The following is a 13338-nucleotide window of genomic DNA, read 5'->3' on the forward strand; positions in this document are numbered from 1 at the left end:
AAAGATAGTTTGAGTAAATTGACACGGCTTTTGTGAATATTATTGTGTTTACAATTAAACAAGAATAGTTCAATAAAAAAAATACACAAATAAAAAATTGCTATACTTTTTACAGTATTTTGATAAATTCAATGTTTATTACGTCTCATCAAATTTGAACAACTGGTCATTTGGGGCATAAGAAGATTCCAGGGTTTCACAATGATGGGACTGAGGATGTAGATCTGTGTGTGTGTGTGTGTGTGTGTGTGTGTGTGTGTGTGTGTTCTATGGGAAGGGTTCATCAGGTGTGTAGTTGAAGCTGGCATCTAAGAACATGGCCAGAGTTCCCAGGGTGGTGATGATGACAAACAACCACAGGAAGAGACGGTCCACAACCAGAGCAATGAACTGCCAGTCTCCTGTCATCTGCAGGGAAATACACACACACACTGTAAGAAGAGTCAGTATTGCACTGTACAGTATGTTTGCAATACTCGTGAACATCACTGGGACCTGTTTGAATCTCAGGCTCAGGGGCTACAGAAAGACAGACTTGGATAACAAGCTGCCTGACAGCCTGGGTCATGTCACGCCATGTTGTGCACATTTCTCACCGTGTCATCCGTGTCCTGCTTCTTCAGCTGCTCGGCCATGTATGTCACGGCAGAGATGGCCGACTTCAGGTTCGGGGGGAGGATGAGACAGTAGCTGTCAGTGTTCGGGAGCCGATGGAGCTGCACCGTGCTCTCACACCTAAAAGACAGAAAGAGAGGAGAACTTTGAGAGCAGGAGGCAAAGGAGCAGAATGAGCATGGAGACGTGGACACAGGCTGCAGAAGATATTTAGTCTATAAACACTACGTTCACATAAAATACTACAAATAAAACTGAATGGTGATAACTCAAGATTGATGTAGGAACTTTAAGGAAGATTTTTCTCAATTCATAAGAATCAATTAACTTCAAGTCAGAGTTGGGACCAGAGGTGGGGCCAAGTTAATTCTGAATCATTTAAAAATTCAATAACCTGTTTCCTTCATTCAATAACCTTATTTTAAACTTAAGTTCCCCAGTTTACAGAGTTACTAACTCAAAATTTAATATACAATTTGTAAAATAAAATGATGTACAATTATACATGCAAAGAAATAAGGCAGATGAAAATGACAAATGATGGTGAATGGATTTATGTGCAGGCTAATAGTTACTTTATCTTTTAAATTAACAGTAAGGAAATAAAACAGATTCAATGATCACTATTACAAACCTTACAAATTTTGGACTTAAAATCATGGAATATTAAGGGAGAAAAAATGTAATAGGAGACTAAGAAAGCCAGGGAAAGCCAATAGTGAAATCGCAAAACAATATGATAAAAATGGAATAACACATGAGAAAATATTACATTGAATATATTTTTTAAATAAAAGGTAAAAACAAAAGTAAAAGTATATATAAAAGGGTAAACAAATGAGACCAAAACTAGATTAATGAGGGAAATTAATAATAAAATAATAAATAAAATAAAATAAATATATTGAGACAAAAAGAAAACATTTTAATGCATATCCAGACCAGCAGGGGGCAGTGAACTTCTCAGTAAATTTTTTTATACAAGCAATCTTAAGTGTAAAAACTAGTTTAAAAAAATTCTTGAAATCACGGCATCATACTCTCAGATTGGAGCACCTTTCAGTTTTATCATGGGTGCTGTGGAGAGATGATGTATTTACTTTAGTTTCTCTTGTTTTTTCACAAACATGCAGTTTGTGTTTTACAGAAATCAAAACTAAAATAACACTGGACACATTGTTGTTGGAGAACTCATATTCTAATCTGGGAATGTCCGGCGAGTCTAGATTTTTGATCCACAAACGCTAAAATTCATGTTGTGCAACCTTCACAGCGTCGTTCACACACCAGCACTGACATTATCTGTCCCGTGGAGGACGTTCAGTATGGATGCAGGTGTCAGTGTTGCCTCTTAGTCACATACATTACGTGTTGTGTGCCCTCTGGTCACTGACGAGCAGAACTGTTTGAAGGCTCTGAGCTCTGACTGAAGGCAGCACACTCCCTCCACAGAGGGGTGACATTGACACAACACATGGGTCAACACTTGTGCGACGCTATGACCTATGACCCCATCATTCTTACCCTCGCATAGTTGTTCCATGAAGCAAAACATATGAGCGGAAAGTTAGAGGCTCTTATTGATGGCATTGTTGTAGTGCCAAGCCAAGATGCCTATAGAAAGATAGATGGATGGATAGATAGATAGTAAGGTAAAGTATGTCATAGTATAGTAAGGTATAAGTATGTCATAGTACAGTAAGGTATACTTGTGTCATAGTATAGTAAGGTATAAGTATGTCATAGTATAGTAAGATATACTTTTGTCATAGTATAGTAAGGTATAAGTATGTCCTAGTATAGTAAGGTATAAGTATATCATTGTATATTAAGGTATAAGTATGTCATAGTAAGGTATAAATATGTCATAGTATAATAAGGTATAAGTATGTTATAGTATAGTAAGGCATAAGTATGTCATAGTATAGTAAGGTATAAGTATGTCATAGTATAATAAGGTATAAGTATGTCATAGTATAGTAAGTTATAAGTATGTCATAGTATAATAAGGTGTAAGTATGTTATAAGTATGTCCTATATAGTAAGGTATAAGTAAATCATAGTATAGTTAGGTATAATTATGTCATGGTATTATAAGATATAAGTATGTCATAGTATAGTAAGTTATAAGTATGTCATAGTATAATAAGGTATAAGTATGTTATAAGTATGTCCTATATAGTAAGGTATAAGTAAATCATAGTATAGTAAGGTATAAGTATGTCATAGTATAAAAAGGTATAAGTATGTCATAGTATAGTAAGGTATACTTTTGTCATAGTATAGTAAGGTATAAGTATGTCATAGTATAATAAGGTATAAGTATGTAAGTAAGGTATCAAAACCGTTATGAGATGCTAGTGTGAACAGATATATGCTCAGTTATCCCATCATTTGCTCATGTGTTCTCCTGCATCACAAGCTGAATATCTTCACAAGCTGTGGTTTCATCCCCTCTCATTATATCATTAGTCCTATACTATATCTATATCCCTGAAACATTGGGATTTCAAGGATACATATGTGTCACCTTGTGAAGAAGCCTGGCTCGGCACCACGTCCACCTGTCGTATTGACCCCTTCACTACATGTCTACATACAGTCCATGTCGTGTACACAGGTGTGAAGTGTGTATAGCGTGTGTGTAGTGTTTATCACGTGCGGAACCCGCGGGAGCTGTCAGAGACGGAGCAGGACACGTTACCAGTGTCACAGAAAGATGGCGTGACAACAGATGGATTGCAGGACAATAAAAATGAGTGACCACAAGCTGTGTGTGTGTGTGTGAGAGAGAGAGAGAGCCTGAATGTGTTCATGTCTGTGTGTGTGTGTGTGTGTGTGTGTTGTGTGGTCCTCGATACACATCATGCATGCCATCTGCATTCCAGAGCTTGTATTCATTACCAGACACAAGGGGCACCTTCTCTCTGTGACACTCACACAAACACAGTATACACACATATGAATATACAAATACTGACTGATACATTGTCATAACACTGTACTCCCTCAAACACACACCATTGGGTATTTAAACTGATTTTCACACACCAGTTAATACTAGTGATATCAGTTAAATACACACAAGTGGTGACACGTAAGAAAGTAGCTCACATCATCAGACATCCGGAAAATTCCTATAAATGTGTTGTCAAGGGCAACAGCTGCTCTCACTAACCCTCAGAATAACAAGATGAAGAGAGGCGGATGAGGGAAAGACGTCCACGTGGGTTGGATGATGGCTCCCGGTAGTCCCGACCGCCATCTCTTCCATATCAAAAAAAATGACAGAATCCTCCCAATCACTCAGCACTGGTCTTCCCTTCCACTCATCTACCCCCTATCTATTGTTCACCCCTCCGCCTCCACTCTGTGGGATTACCCCCTAATGCCCAACCTAAACAGAGGCTTAGTGAGTGGCGACTGCGGACGGGGGCGCTGGGCTTAGCTGGGGCTGAATGTGATGCCTTTGGAACGGGATGTGAGATGCCCAGCCCTAGGACTGGTTATAATTCCAGGGCTGGGTGGCAAGGCAGAGGCCTACCAGCACATTAACCAGAGTGAGGCCCTGCCCCCCCACAATTTGCCTCATTGGGCTTTAAAACGTTTTCTACGCTTAAACCATTGAGTTCAATCGTTCTATCAAGACTGTTAATACAATGACTGAATCAGTGTCTTTACTTCATGTTGCTGTCCTGTCAGATTCTCTGAGCTGCTGTGGTGATGGCTGCAATTCTGCCAAGACTATAGCACACCGTGTACTTTACTTGAATAGCTGCTCTGGCATCAGATCCAACGTTCACACTTTGGCACAGTCTACAAAGAAGATTCATGACTGCGCTGGCTTTTTATTAACATTAATAGAAGGAGCTTGCCCCCTGGTGTAACGTCGAGATCAGCACATCTTAGCCTGGAAACGACTGAATCAGGATGGACGATGCTCGTGCTCATCACTTCTGGTCTCTGGTTTTTAACAGTTTTAACAGGTAACAGCTGCTATAACTTTTTGGCTGTTTATCTTGTTAAAGAGCTTGGTTTGTTTTGGAATTGAACAATGTAAAGTATATTGTATTTTGTATGTGCATTGACATTGTGGTGTCACTTAATTGACAGAATTGACAGAATTGATATAACTGAAAGAATTTACTTAAATTGATAATGAGCGAACATTTTATGACAGTAAGTATCATTAACGTTGATGCTTATTATTGTTATATTACTGTGATGATGATAATAGTAATGGCTATTTACTGTTATTAGAAGTAAGCATTAAGTAGTATTTTCTCCCTCTTTTTAATTAATTAATTTATCTTTATTCTTTTTATTTTCTCCAAGATTATTAATATCATTATCGTTATTATTTGTAATATCACTGTTGTTATGAGGAGATTATTGTTGTAATAAGGTTATAATTTGTGGCTGGATTATTAGCAATAGTAGTAATAAGATAGTATATATTATTTATTATTATTATTATGTAGTTGGTATTTCTCATCAAAACTTATTTGCAAATAATAAGCAGTCTTCTTCCTCCATACCCATATTAGAGCATTTGTTGGGATATTAATGCCACCAACTGTTGATCAGCAGAATAGCTTTAAACTTGGTGTCGGGATATTAAATTACATAACAACCGCGCCGCGGGTAAAAGAGTTTACTCTCTGCAAACAAAAATTGGAGCCACTTGCAATTACTACTCCATACTTTTCTTTGACCCCTGCTCGTAACCGGGTGATACTCTTGGTACCCAGGGCAAGATGAGGTTTCACTCTGTATCTTTTCAATTGAGATAATATGAGACAAAATGAAACATGCCTCGAGGAGACTCCTTTTTGGTAAATGTGTCTTTACCTGTCTCTCCAGGGCATGACGAGATCAGGGTTGATCTTGCGAAAGAAGTACTCTCCTCTGGGCTGCCGTCCGTTAAAGCTTTGGATGGGCGTGTCATCATCAGGCTTCGTTAACATTGGTTCTTCGGGGTTTGGCCTCATCATGCCGATGTACTTGGGCAGGAAGTGAATGAAAACCTGGACATTTGACATTCATTAAATTCACGATTCTCAAAAGTACAAAAAATATGAACGGTGAGTGAATCTGGACAACTGTTACGCCCACACCTCACCATTCGAACCCAGTTTGGCATGATGTGCGTGCTGGGTGAGCGGTGGTGCAGATTGAGGACGACCACGCTCAGGATGACAGAGAAAGTGACCAGGATCATGGTGAACATGACGTAGTTGACGATAATTGGGATGGCGAGGGAAGTCTCAGGGACTCTGTCCGCCAGCAGCAGCATGAAGACAGTCAGAGCGATGAGGACAGAGATGGAGAGAGTCATCTTCTCTCCTGCAGGGAACAGAGATGGAGGATTAAATATGACAAGAGCAAGTATTACTCTGCTAGCTTCTACTACATAGAAGTAGAAGCTAGCAGGTTTGTGGGGGGAGCTGCAGCCAATCCATTGGGTGAGAGGTGGGGTACATCCCTGAGGGCCAACGTGATTACTTACACATTTTTTATATGCTAGATTATTTGTATGTATATATCTATATTTCTATAGTTAGGTCCATTACTGTCTTTTTTGCTATTATTATTTTTACATATTGAAAATAAAAATAATATTAATTACACATGCTAAGTGTGAATCTAAATGTGTTTCACATACAGACAGAAAGACACTGGCGGCATTAGTAGACAGATATTACAGAATAAAAACCGACCTGAAGACACGTCTACATGCACCAAACATTCTGCACTTTCTTTGTTTTCCACGGAATCTACATTTTCCACGTGTCCCCTGTCAGAGACGCATTACTCTGAAATCTGACCACACAAGGCCAAAGATTGACAAAGTGGATTCCTGGTCAAGGTCACTTTCCTTCAATCCATAATTAATCAATAAAACAGCTAATCCCTCAAAGTTGCTCCGGTCTGTATTAGACACATGACTCTTGCTATGACATTAGACAATGAATCAGACTCGTCTCACTCCCTATAACCCCCTCCTTGACAGTGATGTGTAGTCACACTGTCTGAGCATATCAGATGTGCAGACCTGCTCCGGGAGGCAGGTAGAAGACAAATATGGCGAGCACGCTAGTGAGGATGCAGGGCATGATGATGTTGATGATGTAGAAAAGAGGCTTCCTCTCTATGATGAGATAGAAGGTGATGTCCTCATACAGGTCTTCCTTCACGTTCTTCCTTGAGGGTTTGTGACAGATGGCCCATTCTCCGTTCTCTGCGGGGAGGAGGCAAAAATAAAACACCCGACATTAGTGGATGATATGCAACCCCATAAACCTCCAGTTGAGAGGTACTCTATATTCCATAAATTGTTATCAACCTCTATAAAACTGTGCACCATTTGGGATCGGTTAGCCATGGCAGCTACTGAGGACGATAAAATTATAATAGCTAATAAGAATAAAAAGTTATTGTGTTTTGACAAGAGAGAAGTGACTTTACATATTATAGGCTGGACGATAAAAATGAACTGAAGTTTCTAACCAGTGAAAGCATTCTCATCTATGACAATCTCGTGGATCTCTTTGCCTTCATCATCCAGGAAGTACTGCAGGTCCACCTCAGAGGCGTCATAGGTGTAAGAGCTGAAAACCATGCTGCAATTCTGCCAGTCAAATGGGAAGTACGCCACCTGTGGGTTGTTGGATGTAAGCAGGCTATGCATATTTACTGTAACATCAGCTATGACGCGTCCTCTCTATGATCCCAACAAAAGAACGAGGTTGACTGTACCTCTATTGAGCAGGAGCTGCGGTAGATGGCTGGAGGAAGCCAGTTGACCGTCCCGTCGCTGTAAACCAGGACGTTGACGTACAAGGCCACGTCAAACTGACCGTCATTACTGTGGGGAGGAAAACAGAAAGACAAATGTGACGCTCAAATGTCACAGAAGTTATTTACACATTTAGTAAGTTATTGTAAATGTAGTTATTACCTTTTTCATGTACATGAACTTTAATCAAGAATATTTTTTGGGGAAATATTTTATTTTTACTCTACTACATGTACCTACTACTCCACTACATTTTTACAATGCATTTCAAGATAAGCTAAGATAAGTTAAGTCCTTATTTATCCCAAAACCGGTGAAATTTGCCATGTTACAGCAGTAAATAGACATTATACATACAGTACAGTGTAAACAGAATGTATATATTGTAAATTGCATGGACAGAAATGAGTATTGCACAGTTAAATAAGGTTAAACGGAGTTTATAGTAGACTGTGCATTAGCGAAAAGGCACAAAAGTATATTTAAAACAAGCACATAGAAAAGTTAATGTGGTACATTTTTGTTACATTATTATTAGAAATACAACTACTGCTACTACTACTACTAATAATAATAATCTTACCACTATGATACTATCTTATAATCATATTATTGCAAAAATAATCACATGTAAAACAATAATATAATAGCATTATAGTTATTATGAGTATTACTTTTATTAATAATAAAATATTGTTCATTAATCTTATATATATATATATATATATATATAGAAAAGAAATACAAACTCTCTCCCCCTCTCTGCTTTGTCATTCCATTTCAGTAACTGGCCTGTATTCACTGCTCTTGTCCTCCCTGTATTGTTCTGTCGGTGTCTTGTCTCTTGTCTTGTAAAGTAAAGTACAAGTGCTGCAGACACTCACTTGTTTATGAGGTAGATGTCGGGGCGCCAAACCTTGTTGGGAGGAATCCTCAGAACATCAATGTTGTCATATTCCTCTGGCTTCCATGACAACCTGTAGTCTGTCCAGGCCTGGAATGGATGGAGGAAGGAAGAAGGAAGGAAGGAGGGAAAGAAGAAGGTAGAATGGGAGATGGGGGGGGAAAGAACATGAATATCCCAGCAGACAAGAAGTGAAATCATTGCTGTCTCTGTCGTTTACATCCTTGTTGCCCCTGCCTTTGATAAGTCGCTCAAATCCCACTCATCTTGTCACAAACACTCAAGCCGCACTGAATTCTGATTAGTCAGGGCGAGGGACAGAATTGAAAGAGAGAGTCCGGATGAAGCGAGAAATCATTTGTGGTTATAGAAAGTGACAAGTCCATTTGAGGGCCGAGCGACAGAGCAGACAGGAGAGAGGAATCGGAGCAGTGGAGCGAGGCTCGGTGATGAAGACGAATGTTTTCACCCTCGTACCAGATTCATGAACACGTTGGTTGTCATCTCACCGTTCTTCTCATTCTGTGGCGGGATAGAGAGACACAGAGAAAGCGAGAGAGGGGGATAAATATTAGTGATGCCACCATGTTGCATGGGAATAAAGTCTGTGTGTGTGTGTGTGTGTGTGTGTTTACCAAGCTGACAAGTTGAGAGAGGGTCATCCCAATGCGCACCATCACCTTCTCCTCCCAGTACCGAGCAGGTCTCACTTTCATGTTGTAGTTCTGGAAGATCCTCTGATGGAGCCTCCGCTCGGTCTCTGAGGCTCCTGGATGGAGTGAGACAGGCTACAGTATACATGTATATGCTTTATGATGATGCTAGAACACGATTACTGACTCCAGAATAGAACTTTCACTCCAAAAAATGTTTTCAATTTAAAATAAATGCACAGATGGATTCCACATTTTCACATCCATCCATCCATCCATCCACTCATCCATCCATCCGTTGTAGTTAAAATTAGATGAGCATCAACATTAGAACACCCCATGTTGATGTGCAGATTTAAGCCTCTGACACGCAGACAGCAGCATATTTGTTGCCAGGGCAACAGTGTGTCCGGCCTGCAGTGGTTAGGGGTTCAATTCCCTCCAGAATGATCTATGCTAAAAATAAACTGTATTCTTGGTATGGACCGATTGATACTAGGGTTTTGTGATTCTAACAGTGAAGAGCAGATAGTGGAGAAATCGTTAGTAATTAATCTGAGAATAAATCAGTGCTAAAAAAAAACCGTGCCCTGAGGCAGAGCAAGAGAAAACATTGTTGAGACAAATTGGTTTCTCTTTAGTGCCTAAAATTCCGTCTTGGGAGAAGTAGACAACTAACATTTTATCACTTAGCAGAATTAAGCTTCTGTCTCCTATAATGTCTGGATGGTGGACTGACTGACTCCCATTCCAAATATGTGACTGAACAAACACGTGGAAAAGACAGAGAAGGACAAAAGAAGCAGGGCAGGTGCTGGTGGTGTACGATGGGTAGCAAAGGTGACTGAGCTAATGTAATTGATATGCAGCAGGGGGAATGGGATCAAAGGGATGTCTGGGATACCAGCTCCATCAGGGACGAAAATAGACTCTGATTAACAAACAATGATCTGTTAATATGATTCATTATATGTTCTCACAGCAGCCTCCTTTCGCTTCCTCAAAACAGGACTTCTTTCTGTGGGATTTCCCTCTCTCCGCTCCGTCGCTCTGTCCTCTGCATGCCGCTCCCTTCTCTTTGGGGAGAACAGATGTAGAATCACCCCGGAGAGGAACAATCCATCACAACCTCTCTGGAGGTCACAGCCAATTCAGGGAAGCCGTTTTGCTTTCCGCTCCCACTGAGGGTCAAAGTCAAAGCCCTTCAGCCGAGCACAGATAAGAACTAGTCATCGCAAGTCGATTCTAATTATGATTTTATCCGAAAGAAAAACACAGAGGGAGCGGAATCAATAGCAGTTTAACTGAAATGACAGAATGCAGAGGGATGCTTGTCTGTTATCTGATTATAATGTAACTGTCCTGAGAGCCTCAATCCCTAATTGTATATGTTTGTAAATGGAGGTGGAGAGGATTGTGTTCTAAGGTAGCAGTGTTAGGACAGACAGAGGAATGGAAACATTGTACAACAGGTCGCCAGCGAGCACAGGGCAACGGTTTGTTTTCAAATCCCTGACTCGAAGGGCTGGGACAGGTCAAAGGTCAAAGTCAAAGGCTGTCAAATGCTTTCGTTTTTTTCTTCCAAAGTTATTCCATCCCTGACAGTCAGTGCACTATTCAACATGTGCCTCCAAGTTTAACATTTTAATTTCATGTGCAACAGATTAACTCTAGTTATCTGAAAAATCATCCACAAAAACACATCCACCTTCATATGAAATGTCCTTACCTGTGAAAGTGAGACAAATGCTGCTGCATAGGATGAGAAGTGTGTTCAATCTCAGGTTAATGTTGAGCTGCATCTTTAGTTGTCCAATCATGACAGCTATGACATCTTCTTCCACTTTAATGTGCCAGTCAAAGGCCCCTCCCCAGGTTTTTATACAGCCGTCCTGGCACCTTCACCTGGAACCTACTGTAGATACTCTAAAGCACGGCTTCCTTAGCTCAGGAAAACAAACACACACACTGGTCAGCTAAAGGCTCTCTCTCTCTCTCTCCTGTCTCTTCTTCGCTCTGTGCCCACGGCTCCATGGGTAAAACCACGGCCTGATTGGGCGCGCAGCGCTGGGAGTGACGAGAGGGCGGAATGTTTTTGTACTGGGAGGCCTGTGGGCCAGGCACCTGTTGGTGCTCACCAATGTGAGGTTAGGAAGAAGAGGAAGTGCAGGGGGGTGGGACGGGGGTAAAGGAGTGGCAGTGGGTTACGGGTTGTGACAATGGAGATATTTTTGGGAGGGAGGGGGACAAGTGGGCGGGTGGAGCGAGGAGTTCATCGGTAGGGGAGGTTGCCATTTTCTGTGGACGCAGAATGATTGGCAGGGGTTTGGAGCTGAAGTGGTTGATACATTTACTGCCTCGCTCATCCTGTTATTGAGCTCTCCTCTCATTCTTATTCCCCATTAGATCAAATCACCTCAAAGTTCACCTTACCTTAGTCACACTCCTGTACTGTTTCTTCAGGCTGTTCCAAACAATGCCAGAATTCAAGCTTTGCATGTAAATCTCCAGGTTCAGTTGTATTAACATTTTATGAATTAATTGTTTCATAAAGTCAGATCTGAATGGGGATCCTTTAAAGAGCTGTGAGAAAAGTTAAGCCACTTAATTATTTCTCCCAAGTCGGTGCCTTTCAGTGGTAGAATAAAAAAGGCACTGGTAGACAGTACACATGCAGAGAAGGGGTGGGATGGGGTGAGGGAACAGCAATGATAGTAACAATGTCCCATGTATATGGTTGTCTATGTGCTTCTTTCAGTCAAGCTTCAGTGGGGACAAGAGTAAGAAATCGAGTAAACGTGAATATTGGAGCAGATTTCACTCATCGGTGAGATGCAGAAGTCGTAACATTCGCTTGCTTGAAGTCGGGCTGTGAAAGTGAAAAGTTGTCGACTCGATCATTTATCATCAGAAGCAAGATAAACGCTTTCCATAGAGGTTTAGCAGGTTGGCCAAATAATTCAACATGATTCAAAACTGCATCATTCAGCAGAGCGAGCAGAGAAGGAGCATCTCAGTCTTGCTGATATTAAACTTGAAGTGAGCTTGAGGGAAGAAATTAATGTCAAACATATAAAATAGAGATGGATGTTGTTGCCATAGAAATGGTGAGGCGAGACATTCTGAAAAAACATATCAATGAAGCGAGGGACCGTGAATGAACGTCGTGTCGCTTTTTATGATGTCATGCAGTTTTTTTTTATCTGTTACAGGAGATAAGAAAAAAATATATACACATGGTCCTGTCTCAATTTTCTTTTACCTCTTTTTGTTTGTATCTGAGGTCATACTATCTGATCTCACTCATCCCCTGAGGGTCTCCAGTGCACAAACACAACATAAATCAGAACCACATTGAGAGTTGAGAAAAGGAGAAGGTCTCTGACTTGCCCTGCTGCATGCCGCCACTCCTAGTATAAATACATCAGCCGGAATGGCCCCCTTGGCGTTTCCGTGCATCTGTCGAGCGGCCCATCTTCTCGATGCAACGGCTTCATGCAAGGTCAGAGAGTGAGATAATAAGCTGGGGATAGAAATGAAAGTAATTCTAAGCAGTACTGTGGCGATGCTGCTGCAGTCAGGTCTATATTATTGAAGCACTGTTGCCACAATGAGCCGTCGGGAGTCTTCGAATTCTTCGGCTGAGAGAGCTCACGATCCATGTATGCATGAGTGTACTTACACACAGGGAAACGTCAGGGAAGCCCATGCGGCAATGACCAGTGTGTGGTTGGTTATTAATAGCAGAGCGGGCAGGTGACGGAGCGAGGGTCGCAACTCTCACGGCAACAAATCTGACAACAGATGGAGCTTTTAATATCCTCCCCTCAGATCTTTATTTAAAAAAAACAAACACAAAAAAATAAAAGCACAAGATTAAAAGGGCAGGTGTGTGTTTGTGTCATGTGAGAGAATCAGTAAGGGGACATGTGGCACAGGTCTTCTGCATGATGGGAATTCCAGAGGCCATCGGTGCGACTGGTGAATTGAGTTGGCGTGCTGCGCCGCACTCACACACATACACACCGCTGCCGAAAATACAAAGAGGATTACTTCAGTGGCCAAAATATCCATGGAGCATGTGCCACACTCCAGCACATTCTGACACAGGGAAATGAAAGGCATACAGCCCGCTCATTATAGCATCTGGTTTGTCTTGGTGTTTATGTGTTAACACTTTGTATGAGTATCAAACGCAAGATCCACTCTCTACTGAAGGTAATACACTGGAAAACTCACCAGTAAATCAGATACATATTTCTACATGTTAATTTCATGCAACAGGCTAATCAATGCTATTGGATGTGCACGTCAGTTTTTGCTTGTTTAAATGATCAATGTGAAGCACTCACATTTTCATGTGGTTA

The 13338-nt window shown here is 40.9% G+C and overlaps 1 protein-coding gene across 1 annotated transcript; it reads right to left on the reverse strand.

Annotated features, from left to right (window-relative positions):
- chrnb1l (cholinergic receptor, nicotinic, beta 1 (muscle) like) lies at positions 1-12973 on the reverse strand. Its single transcript, XM_020103290.2, has 11 exons — positions 10701-12973; positions 8954-9087; positions 8796-8840; positions 8299-8408; positions 7375-7483; positions 7126-7273; positions 6671-6856; positions 5738-5961; positions 5467-5642; positions 597-735; positions 1-408 (listed from the first exon to the last, which is right to left on the reverse strand). Exons 1-11 carry the CDS (start codon positions 10789-10791, stop codon positions 268-270), a joined length of 1503 nt encoding a protein of 500 aa, XP_019958849.2. The 5' UTR covers positions 10792-12973; the 3' UTR covers positions 1-267.
- Positions 12974-13338: the final 365 nt, after the last annotated feature.

The sequence above is a fragment of the Paralichthys olivaceus genome, chromosome 22 (assembly GCF_024713975.1).
Source record: "Paralichthys olivaceus isolate ysfri-2021 chromosome 22, ASM2471397v2, whole genome shotgun sequence".
Taxonomy (NCBI): Eukaryota; Metazoa; Chordata; class Actinopteri; order Pleuronectiformes; family Paralichthyidae; genus Paralichthys; species Paralichthys olivaceus.

Coding starts and splice junctions, on each gene's coding strand:
- chrnb1l (XM_020103290.2), bottom strand. CDS start 10,791: ATGATTGGACAACTAAAGATGCAGCTCAACATTAACCTGAGATTGAAC. Junction 5,962..6,670: donor CTACCTGCCTCCCGGAGCAG/GTCTGCACATCT, acceptor TGTTCCCTGCAG/GAGAGAAGATGACTCTCTCC. Junction 409..596: donor AGCAGGACACGGATGACACG/GTGAGAAATGTG, acceptor ATTTCCCTGCAG/ATGACAGGAGACTGGCAGTT.